The 26877-nt window shown below is 37.3% G+C and overlaps 1 protein-coding gene across 1 annotated transcript; it reads left to right on the top strand.

The window, feature by feature from the left end:
• The first annotated feature begins 919 nt into the window (after positions 1 to 919).
• LOC125248243 (GTPase IMAP family member 8-like) lies at positions 920 to 13136 on the top strand. Its single transcript, XM_048159971.1, has 5 exons — positions 920 to 1011; positions 1115 to 1156; positions 10658 to 11214; positions 11290 to 11889; positions 12079 to 13136. The coding sequence occupies exons 1-5, from the start codon at positions 920 to 922 to the stop codon at positions 13134 to 13136; spliced, it is 2349 nt and encodes a 782-aa protein (XP_048015928.1).
• Positions 13137 to 26877: the final 13741 nt, after the last annotated feature.

Genomic DNA, 26877 nt, shown 5'->3' with positions numbered 1-26877 from the left:
TTCCTTTCATCAGCTCATCCTCATCATCTGGTCAGCAGGATGAAGCTGGAAAACCCAAAGCTGGAGCTGATGTGCTTTAACAAGTTTCTAAAATGAGTTCATATGAGGAATCGGTGTGAAATGACCTGATGAACTCTTGTGACACTGAACAGAGAATGAGACAAATATGAACTGTCAAAGATCATCAGTGAGAGTTTGAGTTCAGATCCTGTCCACACTCAGAACATTTATCTACGTCTCTACTTCAATCGCTTTAGACATTTTGTCCTTATCACAGATCTCTTTCAGTTCATGATAGAGATTAAGCTGTTTAGATTAGTAATAAACTATAATATACATCAGTCATTTTGAGCTTTATCAATGAGGCATATGTTCAGAAATATGTTGTTTTGATCATCTGACAGACACTTGTATGAGGAACTGAATCTCTTCTGGTGTATTTGATGAAGCTCTGATCTTCTGAGGTGTAGATGAGCTCAGATTCACTGATGAATGTCAGAGAAACTCATTTCTGACTGTGATCTGAATCTGAGAGGAGACGCAAGAGTCTCATTTTTCATTTGCTCCATTACATGTATCGATCAAAACTCTTAATAGCGTCATGTTTTGAGTACCTTCTCCATTCATCTGGGATCTTGCTACTTCCCTCAAATGTTTTATTGTAGTGTTTTTCCAGATCTTTCTGAAATCTGCACACAAACCACTTCCAGTAGGGCAGTTCAGAGAGATCAGGAGTGATGCTCCAGTTCGCATAAACTCCTCCTGCTCTTCTGTAGTCTTTATATGGGACTGCATCATCTGAGTCAGTGGGATAAAAGGATCGATCACTTGCTACTTCTGATGTGCAGATGGTTGTTGCTCTGTAAAACTGCCCATTAATTCCCCACACTCTGTGGAAAGCAACACTATGAGCTCCATGATGGTTTTCTATGGTATTGGTGCAGATGGCTTTACAGAACGGACACTGAACCCAACAGCACTGACAGAAGAGATCAATCAGAAGCTCATCTGGTCTGAACTTATAGTCCAGATTTACTGGAAATGTCCTTGTGCTAAATCTACTGCTAATCTCAGACATTATAGCAGGAAGTTCTTTTCTCATCACATCTTCTAGGAGGTTGAAATCATCAACATCATCATGTTTGACTCCTCTGAGGTCTTTTTCAGAGAAGATCAGCTCATCTGAGATCTGCTGTGTGAAACTCTTCAACCACAAACCAGCATCTCCTCTGTTCTCTTGAACATGTTCAGTAGATTCATGTGCTGCTTTCATGATCTTCTGCTGCAGGAGTTCAATGTTCTCCTTCATCTTGGGTAAAACACTGACACTGAACTTATCAGAGATGTACCGCCTGACTTCATCTCTGATGAAACTCTTGAAGTGATCTCTTGGATTATGAATGTAGTCCATGTATTTGTCAAAATCCTCCTCTTCTGCCAGTGTCTTCAGGATGTGTTTCTCCAGATTTGATCTGTTTCCATTCAGTGATTCACAGTTTGATATAATTTCTTCTGCTATATTTCTGGCAGTCTTCTTGTAGACGCTCTGCTCAATGGACTCTTTCAGTTTCTGACAGATGATCTCACCAAAAACAGCAGCTGATGTTGATCCATGACAGTATTTCTGGAAAATACTATAGTAATCTCCCCTTTTCTTCTCTACATATATTACAGGATCATTGTCTTCTCTGAACAGTCTGTGTTGGTCAGTGATCATCTTGTTTGATCTCTCACAGATGGAAAGAACCAGATACATGAAGAATTCATTCTTGAACTCATATTTCACTCGTTCTTCTTCATGTTCTGTTACTCTTGCCTTGATGTAACCTGTGAGTTGATGAAGGCAGCTGATGTTGTAGCCCATCTTTGAAATGTTAAATGACTGAATCATTCTGTCTGTCTGCTGAGCAACATCTGTGACTAATGATCTGATTTGGGCTTCATCCTCTTTACATAGAATATATCCAAACATATAAGCTGATCTGTAGACATTTGTAAAAACTCCAATGGATCTCTTTATCTTCACATAATCTGAATAACTCCTCAAAATGAAAATATCCCTGCTCCCCCTCCATTGATTTACAGAAACACTTCCATAGGCGTCACTGAGGATCTGTCTCACATCTCTCATTACATCAATGTCTCTGATTGCAGGAGTGTCTGTGATGATCTTCTTCACACTCTGTTCCCAGAACAAATCAAACTCTTTCTTCAGTGTTTCTTCATCATTTGTTTTGTCTTTGAGTTTTAAGGCGAGTTCTTTGCTCTTTTCATAGAGAGTGTTTTCATGATTTATTCTCTGAGCATCAATCTTTTTCTTCAGGTCTCGCTGATGAAGAACCTCGTTTAATTTACTCTTTGTTTCTCTCACAATGTTTTCCTGAAGCTCTTTAATTTTGATTTCAAATGATGATTTCCACTGAATCAGAATATATTTATCAATGTCTTTCTCAATGAATTCAGACATTGATTTCTTCACTTCTTCACTTGTCTTATTCAGTTCTCTGTGAATATCAGTTTCCTCAACCTCATGAATCACTTCATTTTCTATTTTGTTGAGTAGTTTGTTCTCAGTTTCCATCATGGCACTGCGAAGACTCCAGGACCACTTGCTGTATTCCCTCTCCAGTTTCCTGTAGGCTGAGACCTTTTGGAGTTGAAACAAATCATTCAGTAAACAAAGACTTTAGAAAGAAGAGATTTCCTTTCTTTTATTAGGTTTGGAGGAAACACAAACACAAAGACTCACCTGTAGTGACGGATCAGTTTTAGAGCAGATCTTCCTCATCATCTTCTCTTTCTCTCGTTCATATTCCTCTCTCCACTCCACTCGTCTTCTCTTCCGTTCTTCTTCATGCTGTTCTTCAAGGAGTTTCAGTGTTTCTTCAGAAGTCTTTTGTTGATCTTCTCTCATGTTTCTTTCTTCTGTCAGTCTCTTCTCTAAATCCTCTAGTTGTTCTCGTCTCTCTCTTTCTATTCTCTCTTTCTCTCTGATTATTCTCTCCATTTCACTCTTCAGTCTCTGAATCTGTTCATCCTCTTCCTTTCTTCTCATCTTGTCCTCTAGTTTCTGTTTCTCACATTCCTCTCGTTCTCTCTTCATGTCCTCACAGATCTTTTCCTCACTCTCTTCTTTTTCTTTTATTTCTCCTTTATATCGCTGTTTGCTCTCATTAAACTCTTCTTCTCTTCTCTTTCTCTCAGTGTCATGATTCTGTCTTTCATTCTCTATTCTGTTCATCAGTATTTCTATTTCAGTGTCATATTTGATCTGAAGATTTTCCTTTTCTTTCTTCAAATTCTCTTTTTCTTGTCTCATTTCCTCTATTTCATGTTTGAATGTCTCTCGTTCTCGTCTCATCTCGTCTCGTATCTCTCTCTGATGTTTCTCTTGATTCTGTCGTTCTTCCTCCATCATCATCTTCATTCTCTCTTTCTCTTCTTCGTGTTTCTTCATCAGTTCTTCTCTTTCTTTGTTCAGTTTCTCCACTTTCTCCATCAGGATCTTCATCTGTTGTTCTCTTTCTCTGACTCTGTCCATCAGGATCTTCATCTGTTGTTCTTGTCTTTCTCTCTCCATCTCTCTGAACATCTTACATGAGTAGAAACTCCCTCCGTTCGCTCTCACCATGTTGTCTATCTTCTCCAGTAGATCAGACACCTGTGTTCGGTCTCCAGTCTGATTATTATTGAACACATGGAATCTGTTTCCACACGCTTCAATCAGGTTTCTGATCACAGATCCAGGTTGTCCCAGATACTGATCAATAGTTTTGTTCTTCAGATCATCTCCTCTGGTGAAGAGCACCATTGTGAACATTAAAGATTTCTCTCCAAACGTCTCTTGGATGATCTTCACTGATGTTGCTTCTTCTTGAGTGAATCGTTGTCCTAAATTGAGCACAATGATGAACACATGTGGTCCAGGCAGGATCATGGAGATGCAGTGTCTGATTTCTCTCTGGATCTCCTCATTACTCAGTTCAGTATCAAACAGTCCTGGAGTGTCGATCACAGTAACGTGTCGGCCGTTGATTTCAGATGATTCTCTCTGACTCTCTTTAGTCACTGACTCATGAGATGTTTCTGCTGTAAACGCGTCTCTTCCTAAGATTGTGTTTCCTGTTGCACTCTTCCCAACTCCAGTTTTTCCCAGCAGAACAATCCTTATTTCATCTGTGTTTTCTCTTGAGCCTAAAAAAAATTAAAAATAAAACAAATCATATTGAAATTTATGAAAACGTAACAACATCAACAGGGGGATCAGGGTAAGATGAGCCCCTTTTCAATTCTGAATTTTTGAAGTTTAGAATTATAAATGTTGCAGATCTGCTGTTTATAGAACTCTATTTTACACTATTTTATAGAACAAATGTATTGTAGAATTTAAGTTTAAAGCTGCGCACACACTTAATGATTGTAAGGCCGATTATGAATGTAAATTGAAACTTATGACTGATTGCGTTCAGTTGCGTTCAGTCAGCGATTACAGTTGGTGTTCAATTTCCGTGTGTAAGTATTTAAATCTGCTTCAGTCGAAGGAAACAATCGCTGTGTATTGAGCACAGTCTTAGAATGTTTTATCTAGTCATTAATTGTGTGCCCGGCTTAAGAGGATTAGTTCAGAATTTAGTTTAAGACCCAAACTGATTTTCTGCTCATTACCTTGTGACAGTAAATGTGTCTGTAGTGAATTAATCTTCTTCTTCATCTCTTCATATTTCATCAGTTTTTCCATCTGTGCCTCCAGAAATGTCTCTGTGGAGTAAAACTCTCCTCTATTTTCTTCCAGCATCTTCTCAATATTCTCCATCAATGTGGACACTTGTGTGTTGGGACCAAAGAAATGATGTCGTCCTCCAAATCTCTCAATGACAGACTGTGTTTCTTCATTGAGTTCTTCTGTCTGATGCTCTGAATTCTGCATTATGAGGATCATCATGTGTTTGTTGATTCTGGAGCTGAAGATCCTCTGGATCTCCTCCATTTCTGCTTTGTCTTCATTATTGAGTGGAGCATCAGGAATAATGAGGAGGAAAACATGAACTCCAGGATGACAGAGAGACACACAGTGAAGAGTCTGACGCATCACTTCCTCCTCTGAGAGACGAGTGTTGAACAGAGCTGGAAGATCCACCAGACTGATCTGATGTCCATGAAGATCCACGTCTGATCTTCTGTCTGTCTGCTGCAGGATCTGCTCTGATATGGAGGATTTTAATGTGTCGTCACTCCCACACACAACCAGATTCAGCTTCACACCCTCTGAAACTGACAGAAGAAGACGAACATTTAAAAACATTTATTAACATCTCATCCTTCTCACACACAACCAGATTCAGCTTCACATCCTCTGAAACTGATAGAAGAAGAATACTTAAAAACTGTTCATTTATCACTAGAAACATCAAATATCATCACACTCACGTCTCTCTGTGTCCTGTTGCTTCATTGTGAAATACTGTGAAGCTTCAGCACAATCCAGGTGTCGTCCATCATTCTTTTTCACAATGTCCTCAAACGTCTGCAGAAGATCATCAGGAGAGCTGCTTCTCTGAAGACTGAAGTGTCTGTTGAAGCTCTTCTGAATGATTTTCTGCAGGATCTCATTGGTTTCAGTGGAGTCTTGTGTGGTGAGCACCATGGTGTGTTGATAAACCCGCTCAGAGAAAGAGTCCAGCACCTTCTCCACACACTGCTGATCTTCTGCTGAACACTGATCATGTTTGAGGAGCAGAACGATCACATGAGGTCCTGGATCAGACAGAGACACACACTCTCTCACTGTCTGTGTGATCTGATGATCTGAGATGTTTGTCTGGAGCAGCTGAGGACTGCTGATGACCATCACGTGTCTGTCCTTCAATCTTCCTCCGACTCTCTCTACAACATCTGGAGGAGCTTCACTGTCAAACGCTGCTCGTCCCAACAGGAAGTTTCCCACTCCACTGTTTTCTGACACACTCTTTCCCAGAAGAACAATCCTCACTGCAAAGAGTCAAATCAGACGTTCAGTGTTCACAATCCTCACATCACACACTAACACATGATGACAAGATCTTGATCTTAATCAAACATCACAGATCTAAATGACCAGAATCCACCAGTAGAAGGCTGAATTTATCACTTGTGTTTTGATAGGGATAAATTACCCATAATTCACACACACTCTTCATCACTTCATGCATTTATGTAGGTAAAGACTTACAGTAAGGAGGTTGTTCTCTGCTCCATCTTCTCCTGTGATGAGGAATGTGAGCAACGATCACTGTATGAAACAAAAGTCTTACATTATATTTGACTCTCATCATAATCAGACGTACCAACAGAAAACATCATCTTTGAACAAATCTCTGAAACAAGTGAAAGTGTGAGATGCTGGAAAATCACTTCAGAGAATAAAATATCTTCATCTGACTTGAGGAAAAGAGAATAATTTAGCAGATTTTCACTGAGTATGCAGTAAAGAAATGAATATCCTCAGATGTTAGCTATATTATCTGCTTATAAATGAAGTTCTTCAAGAGTTTGAATTCTAGTGACAGAATTGAATAAAATGTTCTTGAAGAATCACTTTAAACTCTGATCTGATCTTCACCTCTGGTGTCAGCGGCAGACATGTTCAGATTTTATTCTCTCCTCCGTGTCTTTCTTCAGTCTTCATCTGATCATCTTCTGTGTCTCCTGACGTCTGTCTGATCATCGTACTGTAAGAGATTTAGTGATTTTCAAACATGAACACAGTCTGTGATCATTTGTCCAGACTAATGCTGCCGTCACATGCTCTGAGAAGTATCGTAAATACGAGTTTTCTAGGTAAAAACTGCACATGAATGCCCTCCCATTCCATCATGTTTCTGCTCCAGCATGTAAAGATCATAAACTAAAATCACTTCATATCTGTAAATATTCATGCATCTCGACACTGAACACAGTCTTTCACACACAGATTTGTTTCTCATACGGTTCTGTGTCAAAAATGAAAGAATGAATGAAACGTCCTCCAAAAAATGAAACTCACTGAAGTTCCTGCTGCTCATACAGTTATGAATTACATTCATAATTAAAAGAAACGCATGTTTTAATGTATCTTATTACATATAGAGTATTTATAAGGAAATGTGATACCTGTAGTTTTCATCTGCTTATACGTGTCTTGTTGCCATCATGAGATCAGGAAGAGATCTGAATGTGTGGGTGGAGTCAGTCAGTGATGTTACAAAGTCCTCTTTTTATCTGTCTTCTCTTTCAGGTGCAGGTAAAAGTTCAAGGTACAGTTCCTGTGAGAATGAGGCATAATCTCAATAAAAGACAATGACAACAGGAGATGACCATAAACAACAAAACATATGCAGAATAAAACAGAGAACAGGGGGGTATTGCACAAAAGCAAGATAAGCTGGTATTTTCCAGTTATCCTGGCTGAATTTAGCCCTGACTCAGTTGCATGACGGGAGGCTAAATAAATCTACATTAAGTTACTATGGAGATTTACACTTTGCAGCTAGCCTGCTCCGGAGCAGGCTAACTGTCAGGCTAAGCTGAGCTCCTCTAACACTGACCAATAGGAACGCATATATATATAGGTTTTCCTTTCTTACTGGCTAAATGTTTTGTGCCCAATATTTAATTACATACAAATTAGCCACCTCGTAAAATACGTACAAATTGGTCGAGAGATAGCACTGGACAGGCAAAATGAATTACTCACTCTACACTCCCGTATAACACTACAGCACAATGAGTGTCCAGATTCACAGCCATCATCAGTCTAAACTGGTTCAGAGGTGATCGTTTCTCTGTGTGGTTAAACTGAGTTCACATTCGTCAGAGGTTTCCAAACCCCAGCAGTGAGAGTTTAACACACAAATAACCATTTGACAAGTGATATAATAATGATTCATTACTAAAACATGGAAAATCTTCATTTAAAGCATGGCATAAGGTAGGGTTGGGTGATGAAAAAAAAAAAAACATATCTCTGCATTTTTTGGGCTGAATGGTGATGTGTATAATTTCAATATTTTCTACATTTTTCTATTTGAATAATAAAACATGTTTTTAATTAAAATTATTTCACATCCTGCCCAATATTGTCTAAACCATCTTCAAATTGAAGGCTGTGTAGTCTGTGCTATACATCACATACATAAAAGGGGTTAAATCACATTACATTCTAACATTGTAAAATTACAGTCTAAAAACAATATAATGAAAATAAATAAAAACAAAAGCACAGACTAAGAATTATTAGGCTATTTTGATTACCCTATAACCCTAGTAAAAAAAAAGGAAACTTTATTGTATTTTAAATATATTCCCTTTTTCTATAGTACACTGCAAATATACTAACAAAAAATGTACTATCATTAAATATATAAAAAGTATATTAGTATCATATTTTCACAATGCAACTTTTAACACACTTTAAAATAATTGTACTTTAGTATATTTTCTAAAAAATATATTTTAGAAAAATATACTTGAAGTGTAAGTTCAGTTTATTTTTTAAAAGTGTATTTATTTGCACTTTATAAAAATATATTTGAGGTATATTTTAACAGTGTGCTGAAAATGATCATTGTAACAATGCACTGAAAGTATATTTAAAAAATACATTATTTAATATCCTGAAGTTGTAGCGTATCTAATGTTAAATTTGAGTATATTTTTTAAGTTTATTTCTTCATCCTTGGAATTCATTATTGTGCTATTTATTTCAGTATGACTAATGCATTACAAGCCCATTTAGTATATGCAGTGTAGCCTATGCAATTTCCAAATATGTGTAAATGTTTATTAAGTTTACACTGGCAGAATCATTTTACAATCGTACACACAAATCTATATTAAACAACACACCAGCAGCACAAGTAATGCGAAAAAATATGTCGAGTGGTTAAACTTGTCGGAATTCAAATGTCTCTTCAACTTGGTCTGTGACCAATCAGATTTTGTTGCTCACTGCCTTCAGCCAATCAGAGCTGCTGACGTCACGGTCCTCGTCTGAATCCCCCTCGCTCAGTCACTCAGGTGAAGTATAATGTCGCAATGTATAATTTATTTAATAAAACACTGAAAGCGCAATACATCGCTCAATCTTGGGGATTCTGACCAGTTCAATCAAGTGACATCGCAGACTGACAGATGGCGACGACAACCGGCTAATCTAATGGCCTACGCGATCCTGAAAGAACCGGAGAAAAGTGCTGCTATTGGGAGGTGAGTTGTAACGTTAGTCTACCAGTTAACAAACTTTATTTTATTTTATTTAACAAACGGAGAGCGATATTTCGGCTTGATATCTCCTTTTTGAGTTTTTGTGTGGTGGTTTATGGCACATGTTTGTATGCAGCACCAAAACATTCATATGATTGGTCAAATCGGCCCGTATTCTGTACGATATTAATTCATAAAGTGTTGTATGCTTGACTATGAACCGAAAACAATATTGACATGCCATTCTGATACAGTTCCCTGCTGCTAATCCTCATTTACTGTTCAAACATAGTATTGGTTCAATGTAGGATTTAGATAGACTATTGTAAACGTGAATAAAGAGTTGAACATGCTGTCTTATATCTTTGGTATATTCTGTCAACAGACGCTGTTCTTCACGCCATCAGACACAATGAGAAGCTCATCAGAAAATGGAATATAATGTGTCATTTGTATTTGTGTATAGAGGGTCACCATGGTATATATTTTTTTTCTTTAATGTAAAACATGGTAAGTTTTGCTGAATCTAAGTTTAAATAAAAACTATTGGATTTGTCAATGAAATATGTCTCTTCATTAGTGATGTTGTTATATTTAATTTAATTTAGTGGCCTTGAAAACAAATGCATTCAACTTTGGGAAAATGTGTTAAACTGTATTTAAATAGTAGCACAACTGTATTGTGTGAGATTATGTAATTCAAAGTACAGTAGTCAACATTTGAAGTGGATCAAAAAAAGTTAGGACAACTTTGATTAAAGGTTTTGATCCGCTTCAAATGTTGACTATATTATACAAAGTATAAGTAATAACAAAGTGTATTGTTATTGACTGCAAAGTGTGTAATTTTTAGTATTTGGAATAAGCCAAAGGTACTGAGCATACAGTATATACTATTACCTGTAAAATAATATATTCAGTGTATATTGCTTGTGTTTTCTGAAGACACTTGTAATTATTTTGTAATGTACTTAAATCACAAATAAAGTGTACTTATAACACAAAGTGTACTCATAACAGAAATAAAGTATACTTATAACACAAATAAAAGTATACTTATAACAGAAATAAAGTATACTTATAATACAACGTATATTATAACAAAAAATATACGTTTAACACAAAGTATACTTATAACACAAATTAAGTACACTTTAATATCACTAATCAAGCATGTAATTAGTCCCTACACAGACATATACTTAAAGTGTACTAAGTATACTTGAAGTTGTTCCAATTTAGCACACATAAGTATACTAAATATACTTAAAGTTGTATTTTAATACTACTTAATTTCAACTTAAATATACTTAGTACAAAATTAGTTGTTTCAAAATAGCACACTTTAAATGAACTAATCATTAACACACTTGAAATATACTAATAATTAGTCTTGCTGCAAGTATACTTAGTATACTTTTTTTTCACTAGGGGTGAGGATTGTTCTTCTGGGGAAGAGCGTGTCAGAAAACAGTGGAGTGGGAAACTTCCTGTTGGGACGAGCAGCGTTTGACAGTGAAGCTCCTCCAGATGTTGTAGAGAGAGTCGGAGGAAGATTGAAGGACAGACACGTGATGGTCATCAACAGTCCTCAGCTGCTCCAGACAAACATCTCAGATCATCAGATCACACAGACAGTGCGAGAGTGTGTGTCTCTGTCTGATCCAGGACCTCATGTGATCGTTCTGCTCCTCAAACATGATCAGTGTTCAGCAGAAGATCAGGAGTGTGTGGAGAAGGTGCTGGACTCTTTCTCTGAGAGGGTTTATCAACACACTATGGTGCTCACCACACAAGAGCCCACTGAAACCAATGACATCCTACAGAAGATCATTCAGAAGAGCTTCAACAGACACTTCAGTCTTCAGAGAAGCAGCTCTCCTGATGATCTTCTGCAGACGTTTGAGGACATTGTGCAAATGAATGATGGACGACACCTGGATTGTGCTGAAGAGTCACAGTATTTCACAATGAAGCAACAGGACACAGAGAGACGTGAGTGTGATGATATTTGATGTTTCTAGTGATAAATGAACAGTTTTTAATGTTCTCTTCTTCTATCATTTTCAGAGGGTGTGAAGCTGAATCTGGTTGTGTGTGGGAGTGACGGCACATTAAAATCCTCCATATCAGAGCTGATCCTGCAGCAGACAGACAGAAGATCAGACGTGGATCTTCATGGACGTCAGATCAGTCTGGTGGATCTTCCAGCTCTGTTCAACACTCGTCTCTCAGAGGAGGAAGTGATGCGTCAGACTCTCCGCTGTGTGTCTCTCTGTCATCCTGGAGTTCATGTGTTCCTCCTCATTATTCCTGATGCTCCACTCAATAATGAAGACAAAGCAGAAATGGAGGAGATCCAGAGGATCTTCAGCTCCAGAATCAACAAACACATGATGATCCTCATAATGCAGAATTCAGAGCATCATACAGAAGAACTCAATGAAGAAACACAGTCTGTCATTGAGAGATTTGGAGGACGACATCATTTCTTCGGTCCCAACACACAAGTGTCCACATTGATGGAGAACATTGAGAAGATGCTGAAAGAAAACAGAGGAGAGCTTTACTCCACAGAGACATTTCTGGAGGCGCAGATGGAAAAACTGATGAAATATGAAGAGATGAAGAAGAAAATCAACTCACTAGAGACACATTTACTGTCACAAGGTAATGAACAGAAAATCAGTTTGGGTCTTAAACTTAAATTCTACAATAGATTTATTCTATAATAGTGTTTTATTCATTTGTGTTTTTAAACAGCAGAACTGCAACATTTAAAATTGAAAAGTGGCTCATCTTACCCTGATCCCCCTGTTCATCTTGTCATGTTTTCTTAAATTTCAATATGATTTTCAGATTCAAGAGAAAGCACAGATGATCTGAGGATTGTGCTGCTGGGAAAAACTGGAGTTGGGAAGAGTGCAACAGGAAACACAATCTTAGGAAGAGACGCGTTTAAGGCAGAAACATCTCAAGAGTCAGTAACTAAAGAGAGTCAGAGAGAATCATCTGAAATCAACGGCCGAAACGTTACTGTGATCGACACTCCAGGACTGTTTGATACTGAACTGAGTAATGAGGAGATCCAGAGAGAAATCAGACACTGCATCTCCATGATCCTGCCTGGACCACATGTGTTCATCATTGTGCTCAATTTAGGACAACGATTCACTAAACATGAGGAAACATCAGTGAAGATCATCCAAGAGACGTTTGGAGAGAAATCTTTAATGTTCACCATGGTGCTCTTCACCAGAGGAGATTTCCTGAAGAACAAAACTATTGAACAGTGTTTGGGAAAACCTGGATCTCCTTTGATGAAGCTGATTGAAGCGTGTGGAAACAGATTCCATGTGTTCAATAATAATCAGACTGGAGACCGAACACAGGTGTCTGATCTACTGGAGAAGATAGACAACATGGTGAGAGTGAACGGAGGGAGTTTCTACTCATGTAAGATGTTCAGAGAGATGGAGAGAGAAAGACAAGAACAACAGATGAAGATCCTGATGGACAGAGTCAGTGAAAGAGAAGAACTGATGAAGAAACTAGAAGAAGAGAAAGAGAGAATGAAGAAGATGATGAAGGAAGAACGACAGAATCATGACAAAGAGAGAAAGAGAAGAGAAGAAGAACTCAAAATAGAAATAAGAGAACAAGAGAAACATCAGAGAGAGATACGAGACGAGATGAGACGAGAACGAGAAACATTTAAACATGAAATAGAGGAAATGAGACAAGAAAAAGAGAATTTGAAGAAAGAAAAGGAAAAACTCCAGATCAAATATGACACTGAAACAGACAGACTGATGAACAGAATAGAGAATGAGAGGAAGAAAAGAGAAGAAGAGTTTAATGAGAGAGAAGAACGAATACAAAACACTAATGAAAGAGAAAGAAGATCTTCAGACTAAACATGAAGAAGAAGAAAACAAGATGAAGATCCTGATGGAGAAACTGAACAGAGAAAGAGAAGAACTGATGAAGAAACATAAAGAAGAAGAGAAAGAGAGAATGAAGATGGTGATGGAGGAAGAACGACAGAATCATGACAAAGAGAGAAAGAGAAGAAAAGAGGATGAGAAAAGAAGAGAGAGAGAAAAACAGATTACTGATGAACAGATTCAGAGACTCAGGAGTGAAATTGAGGGAATAATCAGAGAGAAAGCGAGAACAGAAAGAGAGAGACGAGAACAGCTAGAGGATCTTAGAGAAGAGACTGACAGAAGAAAGAAACATGAGAGAAGATCAACAAAAGACTTCTGAAGAAACACTGAAACTCCTTGAAGAACAGCATGAAGAAGAACTGAAGAGAAGACAAGTGGAGTGGAGAGAGAAATATGAACGAGAGAAAGAGGATATGAAGAAGAAGATCTGCTATGAAACTTATCCGTCACTCCTTTTGGGGCTGGTAAATGATTTAACACCATCTTTGTGTGTGTTTATGCAAGCAAACTCACAGCCTATCAGTGAATTTCACCATTCTTAGAAAGAATTGTATGAATTTCGTGATAAAATGGATAGAATTTGAAATTAAATGTTGTTAATACTTAATAGTCTTCAACGCTGTATACTACACATGTATACACATTCTGGAAAAATTTCGGTATGAATACCTGTACCGTTACACATCCAAGGATGTAACTTTGGTTTGAGAAGTTTTTTTTTAGAATTTAATTCAAATGAATCAAAAGCATTTTTTAACTTATACACTTTATACTTTATGTGATTCATATTGATAAATTAAAAAAAAAAAGTTTAAATTTAAGTTTAATATTTATACAAAATGTTTTATTAAGATCTAGTTTTAAATTTCTTAATTATATGTAAGGATTATTCAGTTCAGTTTGATGGAATTGTACTATTAATTGAATGTATGACTAAAAATGCAATTAAGATGAAGTGTATGATAAAATGAAATTAAGATGAATGCACTTAATCAAGGTATCCTCCGTAATCAGGGTATCTCCCGTTCATTCATGTTTTGATTTGATATTGAAATCAGAAAAATGAGAAAACCGCACTTTTTTTCGTTTTTCATTTTTAAAATGAAAACGAAAAAACAAAAAAATGGCTTGATTTTTCTTTTTTCGTTCTGGGGTAGGAAACATATAAGCAGTTTGAATATTCGATCTCTACGTGTGGGTGGGAATGAAACGCCTCTTTCCGCTGATTGGTCAACCAGACGCCAAACCATGTCGTCATCAGTTGTTCATCGGTTCCGCTCAACAGAATAAAAGTCTCTCGCTCTACAGCTGTACGGATTCTTAACGCGTTTATTCTACATTTTATCTCTTTCTCATGAAATATTAATTTACTTTGAAGCTGAACACAATTACCCCATTCTACAACGTTGGCACAATGCCTCAAGAGCTGCTCAAAGCTGCCCAAATCGATTAAAGCATGTAATCATCCATCCTGATTTAAATATTTCCAATAAACGGCAGCGATCAAGCGCCACACACAAAAATGGTCGAGCACCAACAGAAAAACGAGATATTCTCCATTTGTTTTAACCAGGGGCGATTCTAGGGTCAGAGCTTTAGGTGTGCTGAGCACCCAATGAGCCCCACTGCCACCACCCACCCTCTTTTCACGCAAAAAAAAAAAATATGTCTATTGAAAAATAACTTTATCATTTTAACATTGATTCAACTAACTCCAAAATCCAGATTTTTTTTTCTTTTTTTTTAGCCTAGTTATTAATTGAATAACGAGACACAAATTCAATCGTGTTTGGTCCCATTTATTTTTGATCACAGTGCATACACACAAAACTTTTAGTCCAAAAGTGCGCACATTTGGAGAAATGCACGTTTACCATTTCATTAGATAGAATAAACCGGGTTTTAATTACTGAGGTCAGAAAATGTAGTATGCTAGGGGGGTTCGGGGGCATGCTCCCCCGAGAAAATTTAGATTTCCCTGGTGAACATATGTGCATTTTAAGACGTTTTAAGGCCAACAAATTGGATAACAATAGCTTTAAAACCATGTCAACAAATACATGCCTGCACAGTTTTGAGGCAGCTTTAATCGCATGTGTGGTAATTTCATGACTTCACTTACAACAGAACAACGACGGTCATTGCTCGCAGTTTCTTTTGCGCTTTATTTAAGCTATAATAAAGTAATTGCAGCGCGCGCCGGCGCATTTGCGCATGCAATTCTTGAGTGCGCGCCACGAGCACAGTATAACGGCTGATTGGACAGTCATGTTAATTTTTCTGAGTTTTACCGACATAGCCTGACAACATCTCATCTGACTGCAGTTCACTGTTGTTCAACTGAAGCTCCCTCGTCGTCACATGTAGCCTATCTTTTCCGTGCTCGTTTGACTTGCGCCTGGCACTGAGGCGAGGTCGGAACGCGCGTCTGAAAAGTGTCCCGTTTGTTGTGGTTGTAAAGAGACAGTTCTATATAAACGTAGCATTTTACTTGGCGATGTTTTAAAAAAAGATTTATATTTTTGGTATTTTATATGCTCTGTTGGTGGTTTGAGGAGTAGCATCACCCAGGGGGGATATTTTTTTTATACTGACTCCAGTAGGCTACTCACCGATATGGTTTCGGAATCGGAACAACTCTAGGTAAAAGGAAAGAAGTGTGAGACACAGCTTTGGAGCAACTTAGTTGATTCACAACACTACATAACGGTAGTTTTGCTAACTCTGCGTGTGTTTCGTGCTGGATGACGGTCGTGCTGAGCGGTGCAGGTACAGAGGAGGAGTAGAAGAAGAGAAGAGGATGACATCATTTGCTAAGGGGGATGTTTTCATTTTCATCCTTAACACATACATTTTAAACCACAAACTACAGAGTATGTTTTGGACATTATTTAACCTTGTAAAAGACGAACAAATTTTTGAATAACATTTCCTACTCCACGTTTTAGGGGTGCTGAGCTCCTTTTTAGGGGTGCTGAAGCACCCCTAAAAAGGGGCTAGCCTCGCCCATGGTTTTAACCAATGCAAAATTGTGAAATTCAGACACAACATTATTCACAAGTTAATAGTTCATTTAATGCGGGTTTTATGGCGTTATTATAAAGAAAAATGTGGAGAGCGCATTATTTTATCACGAGAGCACATCAAATATGCGAGCAGGAATCTCTTCGCTCACAGGCGGATTCCCTTGCACAAAACTGGACGCGCGCGTTCTCGCTCTCGCTCAGATATCACATCTGCGTGCTCAAACTTTGTCCTTCTGCATGTAGCCGCAAATCTATCTTCTCTCCAGGATTTAATGTTTTTAGAAGCGTAACATTAGTGTGGGCACCCAGAAACATTAATCGGTGCATATGCCAAGTTTGCCAACAAATGTAAATCAATATTTACATAGAGTAATAGTTGTAAATGTATCTGTCTCATGTGTCCCGCAAAATCACATCTACTGTCCTGCAACAGATCAATAGCCAGGTGGTCACCCTAAGTCATGTATTATCATGTTTCAGAGACATGGCTCTCGAAAGTGTGGGGGAAACAACAATTTTACAAAAGAAAACTTGTAAATTGACATTTCTTCGACTTTAATCTGTCCTTTTTAAATTTTGGTTTATAAAGATGCAAAACGTAATAAACAAAAATCTGAAAATAAGTCAATATTTATTTTGTGCACATGAAATTTGTGTATTCGGTTTTAATTTTAATTTTGGTATTCACCATAGCATTTAAAAATACAACAACCGTTCGTTTTTCTTGACGTGGTTAAAAAACAAAAAAGGAATGGACGCAAAAGTACACGGACCTACCCTGGTTTTACCCTGATTGCATGCATACAAATTGTCTGATATTCTGATGAAGAACAAAATTGTAATAAACACTGAAAATCGAATGCACATTTTTGTGTGTGTGACAGTGTTCCGCTTTTCTGCTTGACCTCAATAGGGCCTGGACGCTGCTGATAATGACCCAAGCGTCCCACCGTATGACACGGCGATGATCTATGAATACGAGGGCAACGGCTCGAGCGCAGGCAGCATCAGCTCCCTTGAAACCATGAGCTCAGATGGTGACCAGGACTATGACTACCTCAATGACTGGGGGCCACGCTTTAAAACACTGGCTACCATGTACGACCCACGCTAGATGCCAGACTGATTCTTTTATTCAAGATGTCCAGATACTCTCATACATGCATGTCCCTCAAATCTTCATGCAAACATACATTTCAGATAAAGGATCCACTTTTTACCTCTGAGACTGTTGATCTATATGACCTTATTATTTTTATTGTGATTATTAGACATCATTATTGATGATTACTATTGTTGTGCTATGATATTGTTTACCATTATATAATCAGAGGAGAATAATAAAACGTTTATTTAAGTGTCACTTCACAATACAATAGCAAAATATATAAATATGTATAGTATTTTTATGTTACATACCCATTGTGCGAGCTGTCTCTTTAATTAATACCGCATGGTTTTTATATGTAACTGTCCGGTTGCAGCAGAGATGATGCAGAATCAGACTTCTACAATAGTAATCATCAATAATTTTTTATTTTTTTATTTAATACATTTTTCCTTCTGATTTCATGCAAAATCATTCCCAGGGGGCCATTTTTATGTATGTCACCACGCCAGTACGTCCACTCAATTACTTTTAAGTGGTCTTTGAGCCTGCTTTCTGTGCGGTTCCCCCTAAATCTCCACACTGTTGCCTTGCAAACTCCCCACAATCTCTCAATGTTCTGTGTGTGAGCACCTGTCTGAGAATCAACAAATACCTTCTTATGGTTCACAGTTAGATGGTTATATCCAGCATCTCTGAGACAGTTATAGGCTCTCCACCCATCTGACACAACAGTGCTTCCTTGTCTCACATGCTTCTGGAGAATTGGCATGAGGTGTTGAGCTGAACGCTGATTGACAACTTTCAGAATGGGTCTTCTGAACTCCTCTTTGACCCCAAGCATTCCAAACACCCATGATGCCCTGTTGCTCTGTCTTCCTCGGTTGTACTAAAAATGACAGAATTTAAGAATTTATTGTATCATTCATCTTTACTATTGTAAGACTAATGCTGGACTGTCTGGACCAAGAAAGGTATTTTCTCTACTCGTTGAGAAAACAAAGGAAATTAACATTCAAACTCTCTCTTGCAAAATTAGCATCCCCATTTGAGACGTAATCACACTGAGTCGATCACACCTCAGCAATACCTTAATCTACATCTCCCTTCCTTCACCCCCTCTTCTCTCTACATGCGGAGATGACCTGAAATTCACCCAAAATCTATATGGTTTAGTGTGAACAGTTATCATACAATACTATACATGTTTGGTATCATTTGAAATGTCTCAGTGCGACTGATACAAAGGTCTCATTCCCACAGAAGTAAACCAGAAGGTAATAAAGGTTTAAAGGTTTTAGAGATATTTTGCTCTCTGTAATGGGTGTGTCCACCTTCACAGGGTCTTTCATGCAAATAGCTTTCTGTCCACAAAAGGTGTAAACATAAGAGATGTTGCAGGAGATTCAGGGCTCGATCCTGTGCAGATGAGCCCACATTGGTAAGTGTCCTTCAGACACTCAGCAATGTGCATTTTTCTAATGTCAGGTATTCATCTCTTACTCTGTTTCTGAGCATTTGATGTGTGTATTGATCATCTTTGAGATGATTATGTAATTGGCATGAAACATTTACCTGACTAATAAATTGTTACATTTGACTTTAGTCCGATACTAACCTGAGCGTAGATTTGTGGGATTATGGACTTAACGTAATCTACTAGAGTCAATAATTTCAGAGTAAGTCAGAATAAAGTACAGTTTAGGTGGAGCAGTGGGGCACACCAACTGATATTTTAGAGCTCCGACTGACACATTGGCATTAGTTAAGTATACTTAGTCTGTGTAGGCTAATAATGTTTTTTTTTTTTTTCTTTTAGAGCAACAGAGTGTTGCTAGATCAATCTAAACAGGGTGGGCCTCAACCTCTGGTTATGGTGAGATTATTCTAACTAAGTGTCTGTGGGTAAACCACTGTGTGATTATGTAAAGTTACCACTAGAGGAAGCTAAATTGGTCAGCCTGATTTTATGGTAATGGTCATGTTAAAAGTAATCTTACCTTAATTCGGTGTGTTCAGATCTATGGGGACTAAATAAACGTATTCTAGAATGAGCAAAGTGGGTACGGCCTCTAGAATATTAGTCATTGCCTCTGTCTAATGACCAAGACTGACGAGATTGTGCGTATGAGATCGCATGCCCGGCCGGTGCGAGACTCAAAGCGTTATAGGAATCCGAATGAACGAGTACAATAACAGTAAAGAGTTAAATAGAATAATCAAATGTATAGCTAAATTGTTATACAAATGACCAACAATCAATTGACATTCTAAACCGAATTCGATGTCATAATAAAATGGAGTCAGATAAACGTTTAATTGGAATTAAACTATTTTGCCACACTGAAAAGACTGAATGCGCAAGAAACCTTCCCCGCCCGGTGGTAAGGCAGGCCTTACACTATAAAGTGTGAACAGATGTAACTGAAAATATATTCCCTTTCTTTTGTGGCCAAATTTGCTCTCATCAATAAAAACAATTTCGTGTCTTTTTCCAATTTTCAGGTCACCTCTTCTCTTCATTCTTTTAATTGCAGATTTGCAAACTCCACGCAGATTATAAATAAGTTTAGTCAGTGTAGTAGAGCTTCCAGTGATGCCTTCCTGTAGTATGTCCACTTGCTGTAACCTGAGTCCTTGTGAAAATCTTCAGTTTAAAAGCAAACACATAGGAGACGCAGAAAACAAACAAAAAAAAAAAAAAAAAAAAAAAAAAAAACCCCTTCAGGATCATAACATATCTGTCAGGAAGAGACACAGATTCAATTGTAGGTAACAGAAAAGCTTTAAAGAAAACAAACACAAAAGAGAGTCCAAAACAAGGTCCTAGCGTCGCTTGTGACGCAGCGTGGAAGTCACTCTGCCTAGAGTGCTGTCTGTGACGCAGCGTTGAAATCTGACCCAATCTCCAGGTGAGAGCGTGGAGATTGCAGAGAGGGACTGGAGCGATGCACCCAAGTCTCAACCGACACAAGGATAGTCAGGGCAGGGAGAAGAACAAAAAGGTCTGGCAGAATGAGAAAGAACTGATTAAAACAAAAGGAAAAAAAACAAAAACAAAACAGCACTTGGAGCCTAAAAAACACAACACGACAAGACCAGGCAAACAAGAGTATAAGGTCAAGAGCGAAGCGTTAACTCAAAACATACAACAACGGTCTGACAAAAGACTGGCACAAGAGGATCTTATATATGGGAAAGCTAATGAGGAATAAGTGGCAACAGGTGTGACAGAGAACACAATGAAGATAGGATAACGAGTGGGAGGGGAAAACGCCACACTGACAGCAGAGCACATGGAGAGCTGTCAAAGCAAAACTGATGGGCAAGAAGACAGAGCACGCAGACACAGAGACAAGACAACAAAACTTGGCAAATCAGACCGAAGTCATGACAATATCTTAATACTCAGTTCACTGTCAATGTTATATTATTAACATTGTTAACAAGTACTGTATAAGCTCTGATATTATATGCTTGAATTATATACTACAAAAGATTTTCCTCTTAACACAAATAGTTCTTAAATAACAAATAGTTATTATAACACTATTAAAACAACCCTCATTATTTAACGAAAACACAATAATATATTCTTAACTGTAAATAAAATGCATCCATGTCTGGAGGCTAAGATGAGACTTGGAAAATACTGAGCCACTTCGGATGCTCTTGGTGTATGATTTACTGTGGCATTAATCTCGACACACCCTAGCAGAGGATAAAAGAATTAAAATAAGTATACAAGCTTGACAACACCAAAAATATTTAAAAAATGTAATACTTTCAAAGCAAATGCATAGTTCAAAGACACATGATATTAATAAAAAACACTCCTGTTTTTAAATAATAATTATTTTTATAATTATATAAATATTTTTATATAATTAAAAATATAATTTTTTTTTATAATAGAATTCTAATATTTATTATTTTAAATGTATTAGCAGGAATATTACATGTTTAAAATTTAATTGGGAAAAAATGTTATAATGTATTTTAGATAAAAACAAATCTCAAATGAATTTTTTTTTTTACTTTTATTAATTTCTATGAGACTTGGAAAATATTGAGCCACTTCAAATGCTCTTGCTATATGATATCTGAATAAACATGTCTGAATCTTTGAGTTGTATTATTCTAACATCTGCATGACATCTAATACTGCAACACATTCTAAACATTGAACTAAACAAATAAATTACTACTAGATAAAACAGACATTTCCTTTAAAAATAAATATAATAAATATTATATTACATACATAGTCCACGTTGACATAAATTGAGACAGAGGAGAGGCTCCTACACTGAATATACGGCGTTGTTGTTTATTTTTAAGGCGAGACACCCCAGGTGAATAGGGTAAAAAAATTAACTAATAGATATCACCATACTACCCCAGCTGATTGATTACATTAAAAATTTTTTGTATTACAAGTTTTCTAAAATCTTATGTTTAAATATGCAAATGAGCCGTTATCTAATTAAATATGCATATTTGCATAAATTTCTAGAACAAAAATCTGAATATTGGGTGACTAATTCAAAATTCTTGTTTAATTTTTTGGACTTTAAATTCAAAGCTTTTACAGAGGAAATTTTGGATATCTCTTGTATCACTCCATAAATCAGAAAATACTTCAACAGCCAGAAAAAAAATATTTTCACCATTTTTTTAGGAATAAAATGTTGTATAAAATCAGACCAATATTTCAACAAATCCCTCTGTAAAAACCTTCAGAATATAGATAGGAATAAAACTGTAAAGTTTGGTGTATGTAAGTTCTGCTGAATGGAGATTTCTACTCAAGCAGGAGAAAAAACTTGTTTTGAGAAAACGGCCTTTAAAGATTTATTAATAAATCTATAGACGCAAATGTAAAGTGCTGTAAAATGTACATTAAAAGTATTTTGGATGTTTTCTTTCCACCAGTCTGAAAAAACTTTATAAAAAGCCAAAAAGCAAAATCTCAAAATTGACAGGTTGAAAAAACAGTTTTTTGCCTGTAGTGTCTCCCCTTATAACCAAGTTGTTATATAGTCTACATATCCTTAACTAATAGCTTGCTAGCATTTAAGCTTTGCATATTTTATTTATTTAACATCTAATATCATCTAATTTATTTATTTATTTAGGTGTAAAACATTTAATGGTCCTGGTGTTTTAATAACCAAGTTGTTGTGTATTTGATAACAATATGTAAGCAGGGTGATTAGTACCGTTTAACAGTTTTATACGTGCTACTTTAACTTGCCAACCCTGGCTTAAAATGAGATGAGACAAAAAGCAGGGATGGACTGGGACCAAAAATTGGCCATGGCATTTTGGCCCACACCAGCCCACCACCACATAAGATCGCAAATACCACCAGTCCCTGCGCTCCCCTGCCCTGAATATGTCTACCAACTTCTCTTTAAAACTACTAATGCCATGTAATGTGTAAGCAAGAATCAGTGAGAGTTGAGACATTAAATACTGTACTTCAAAAAAAGTGGTGTTGAATAAATTGTAAACTTACCCAATCAAAAAGGATGCAGATGAACTCCTTGTACATCTTGTCTGTGTGTGCGTGTGACAGAGAGAGAGAGACAGAGAAGGATGGTAAAAGATTGATCAGTGATTGATAAAAGTAGCAGTTTATAAACTGACATGAGAAAGGATTAATCCGATGATCACTGTTTTCCAAGCAAAGTGGTGTTGAATAAATTTTAAACTCAGAAAAGTCAAAAGGAGCCCTGTGAACCCTACTTAGATGAATCCTTAAAACTCAAGACTGTGACAGAGAGAGAAAGTAAATATGATAAATTACTGGTCATAGGATAAGTGTCTTTGGCATTAGATAAACTGCCAACTTACCAAGTAGAAAAGGATGCAGGTGAACTCCTCCTCCAATAAAGAACAAGTGATGGCATCATGTGTGTGAAGGAGAAAGAGAGAGAAAGAAAATACACATGATAAATGATTGATCAAATGATCAATGCTTTCCAAAGTATAGCACTGAATAAACTGTAAGCTTACTTAGTAAAATAATTAGAATACTTACTTAGGACTTATATGCAAGCCCAAGAAGATGATATGCACCTGGCAACATGTTGAACCGCCTGAGTATTTCATAGCAGCACAGTGGGCAATTTTTGCAGGAGGCACAGCATTTATGCACAATGTCAGTCTCCTCTTCCTGTCCTGTTGATACATCCTCCATTGTTCTGATCTTGTACTCATCCAGATGTGATGCTTTGAGCCTGTCCCATTGTCCTGCTAAACTTTTTAGTTCTGAATGTAGATTGTCCACTGTAGCTGTGCTGTCAAATTTGATGAGGCATTTACTTAGGTCTTGAAATGCCTGACTGGGAAGAGAAGAGGCCCTGATCTTCTGAAAGTTCCTGGGGTCCAGCCAGGCCAAATCTGAAAAAAGTACTGTTGGCTTTTCATGCACCTTCTTTTTGATGGCTTCCAGTGCGAACAATACAGCAGTGAAAAGGCCATTCTCTGGCTTTCCAAAATGTCCAAACACTTTTTTGAGTGCCTCATGTTTGGCCCACCATCTTGTCTCACCAATTGGAGAGAGGCTTTTTTCTTGACTTTGCTTCTCCCACAAATTGACCCTCTGGTAAGACTCCCTGATGTCGTTTACACCGTTATGTCGTTTAGAAGATTAAACAGTGTTCCACTTTCAATGACTGCCTGAGTAGTGTTAGCAAGCACAATATTAAGTACATGTGCATAGCACCACACATGCACATGAGTGGGAGACTGGGAGGTCATAAGTGCGGAAAATCCTTTGTATTGGCCCTGCATATTGGACGCCCCATCAGTTGAATTGCCTATACATAGGGCCTTGTCTAAACCTAGGTGCTCCAAGACATCTGAGAGTAGGTTGACAAAGTATTGCCCAGTGGATGCCTGACACCTCACTAAAGCCACAAGCCTCTCATGCACAGTGTCAGTAACATATCTTAAGATCACTGAGCATTGAACCTGAGTAGTTATGTCTTGTGTGGTATCCAGCTGAACAGAGAACATTCCAGCTTTCTGGACATCATTAGCAATGAACTCTTTAATTAGATGCCCAATGGCATCAATTGTAGAATCGATAGTGCTTTTAGAAAGTAGGGTGATTAGTGACCCTCTACCTCTCGTTCCACTTGATTGGTGCAATTTTTTGCTCTTCTCTATACAATTATTGAGATGCTCTTTGAGGCAGATATCATACTTCCCTAACAAAATGATTAATTCCAAGAAGTTACCATGATCTATGGAGTTATCATCCAGTGAATATGCTGCCTCATGTTCCTTGTGCCTGTAGCTCAACCCCCTTTTGCCAAGCACTTTCACAACGTCAACTACATGCTCCAACACCTGCCGTCTCTTTCTCACCTGCTCTCTATGAGCATACATCTGACTTCCAGCTAACATGCTGCTGATGTCTGCTTTGGAGCACCGCAAGAAAAAAGCTTCGGCACACTTTTGATGTGCTACACTTTTTTCATGCTCCTCTGTGCGCTGGTGCATATGTCTCCAAGCTGACATTCCAGTCATAAATATGCTGGTGTCAGTTCTCTTCCCAAAAGCCATACACACATAACAAAACAATGCGTGATGTCTCTCAGAATATGTGAGCCACTTCCTACTGGTTCCGTATTTACACGTGAATACCTTCTGCACTACAGGGTTTTTGGAAATCTGTTGGGTCAATTGAAAAACATGCCGCCGATCTAGGCCTACCACTTTTAGCACGTCAGCCCACCGGGAAAGTGCCCGGAATGCTAGATGGCCAGTCCGCCCGTGACACAGCCTACATTTTAAAACTTTTATTTGAATATGGCAACATGATACCTCATTCTACAATATTTCTATAAATAAATCGCTGAACATCAGATGAGTAATACTGTGTATGCAGTTAAGTGCAGTGAGGAATGCAAGGATCTGTCCATAGGGGAAACAAAACAGCCACTTTATGGACACATGGATCAGCACAGACGAGCTCTTCAGGGCAGGACTCAGCAGTTTACATCACTTACACCAAAAGAAACACAGCTTTCACATCCATGAGGTGAGGATTCTGGACAGAGAAAACTAAGGAGATACATGTGCCATTCATGTGAGGGTGGAGCGTCCCTTATTGAATAGAGGAGGGGTTTGAGACATCATGTGACTCACGTATATAATGCTGTCACGGCGCTGTGTGGACGGGTCAGTGTGCTCCACCGCGGGAGGAGAAGAGGCTCTACCATGAGCAGAGGAACACCATCTACTATGTGGTTAACCTAAGTCATGTGACTTCTATTTGTGTGCTGGTCATGTGACTGTAGCAGGTCCTTCACTTCCTGTGTTTTTACAACTGAGGATAGTGTTTGGATGAACACATCGTTATGTAGTCCAGTGACTTTTAATAAAGAGTTTGTTTGAGCACTAATAATTGAATGATTTTATTTTTATAATTTAACTGCATGCAGGAAATTTAAAAATAAAGAAATGAAACTAACCGTAAATGTTCTCGTGTGCAAAAGTACATCCTTATAGACTGAGTTCAGATCAGATGTGTGTTGAGCCAGTGTGGTTTACAATATGAACTTTATCACTCTGAAGAACAAGCTTCACAAGCGCTGTCCTGTCAAAGCCTGATCTCTCTCATGTTAGTGGTTATGGTTATGGTTATGGTTATAGTTATGGTTATGGTTATGGTTATAGTTATAGTTATGGTTATGGTTATGGTTATAGTTATGGTTATGGTTATAGTTATGGTTATGGTTATGGTTATAGTTATGGTTATGGTTATAGTTATGGTTATGGTTATAGTTATGGTTATAGTTATGGTTATGGTTATAGTTATAGTTATGGTTATAGTTATGGTTATGGTTATGGTTATAGTTATGGTTATGGTTATGGTTATGGTTATAGTTATGGTTATGGTTATAGTTATGGTTATTGTTATGGTTATGGTTATGGTTATAGTTATAGTTATGGTTATGGTTATGGTTATAGTTATGGTTATGGTTATAGTTATGGTTATGGTTATGGTTATAGTTATGGTTATGGTTATAGTTATGGTTATGGTTATAGTTATGGTTATAGTTATGGTTATGGTTATAGTTATAGTTATGGTTATAGTTATGGTTATGGTTATGGTTATAGTTATGGTTATGGTTATGGTTATGGTTATAGTTATGGTTATGGTTATAGTTATGGTTATTGTTATGGTTATGGTTATGGTTATAGTTATGGTTATAGTTATGGTTATGGTTATGGTTATAGTTATGGTTATGGTTATGGTTATAGTTATGTTTATGGTTATGGTTATGGTTATAGTTATGGTTATGGTTATAGTTATAGTTATGGTTATGGTTATGGTTATAGTTATAGTTATAGTTATAGTTATGGTTATGGTTATGGTTATAGTTATGGTTATGGTTATGGTTATAGTTATGGTTATGGTTATGGTTATAGTTATAGTTATGGTTATGGTTATGGTTATAGTTATGGTTATAGTTATGGTTATGGTTATAGTTATGGTTACGGTTATGGTTATGGTTATAGTTATGGTTATGGTTATGGTTATAGTTATGGTTAT

Source organism: Megalobrama amblycephala, linkage group LG16 (assembly GCF_018812025.1).
Source record: "Megalobrama amblycephala isolate DHTTF-2021 linkage group LG16, ASM1881202v1, whole genome shotgun sequence".
NCBI classification, from domain to species: Eukaryota; Metazoa; Chordata; class Actinopteri; order Cypriniformes; family Xenocyprididae; genus Megalobrama; species Megalobrama amblycephala.
The sequence above is the reverse complement of the archived record's forward strand: the minus strand, read 5'-3'. Positions and strand labels throughout refer to the sequence as shown.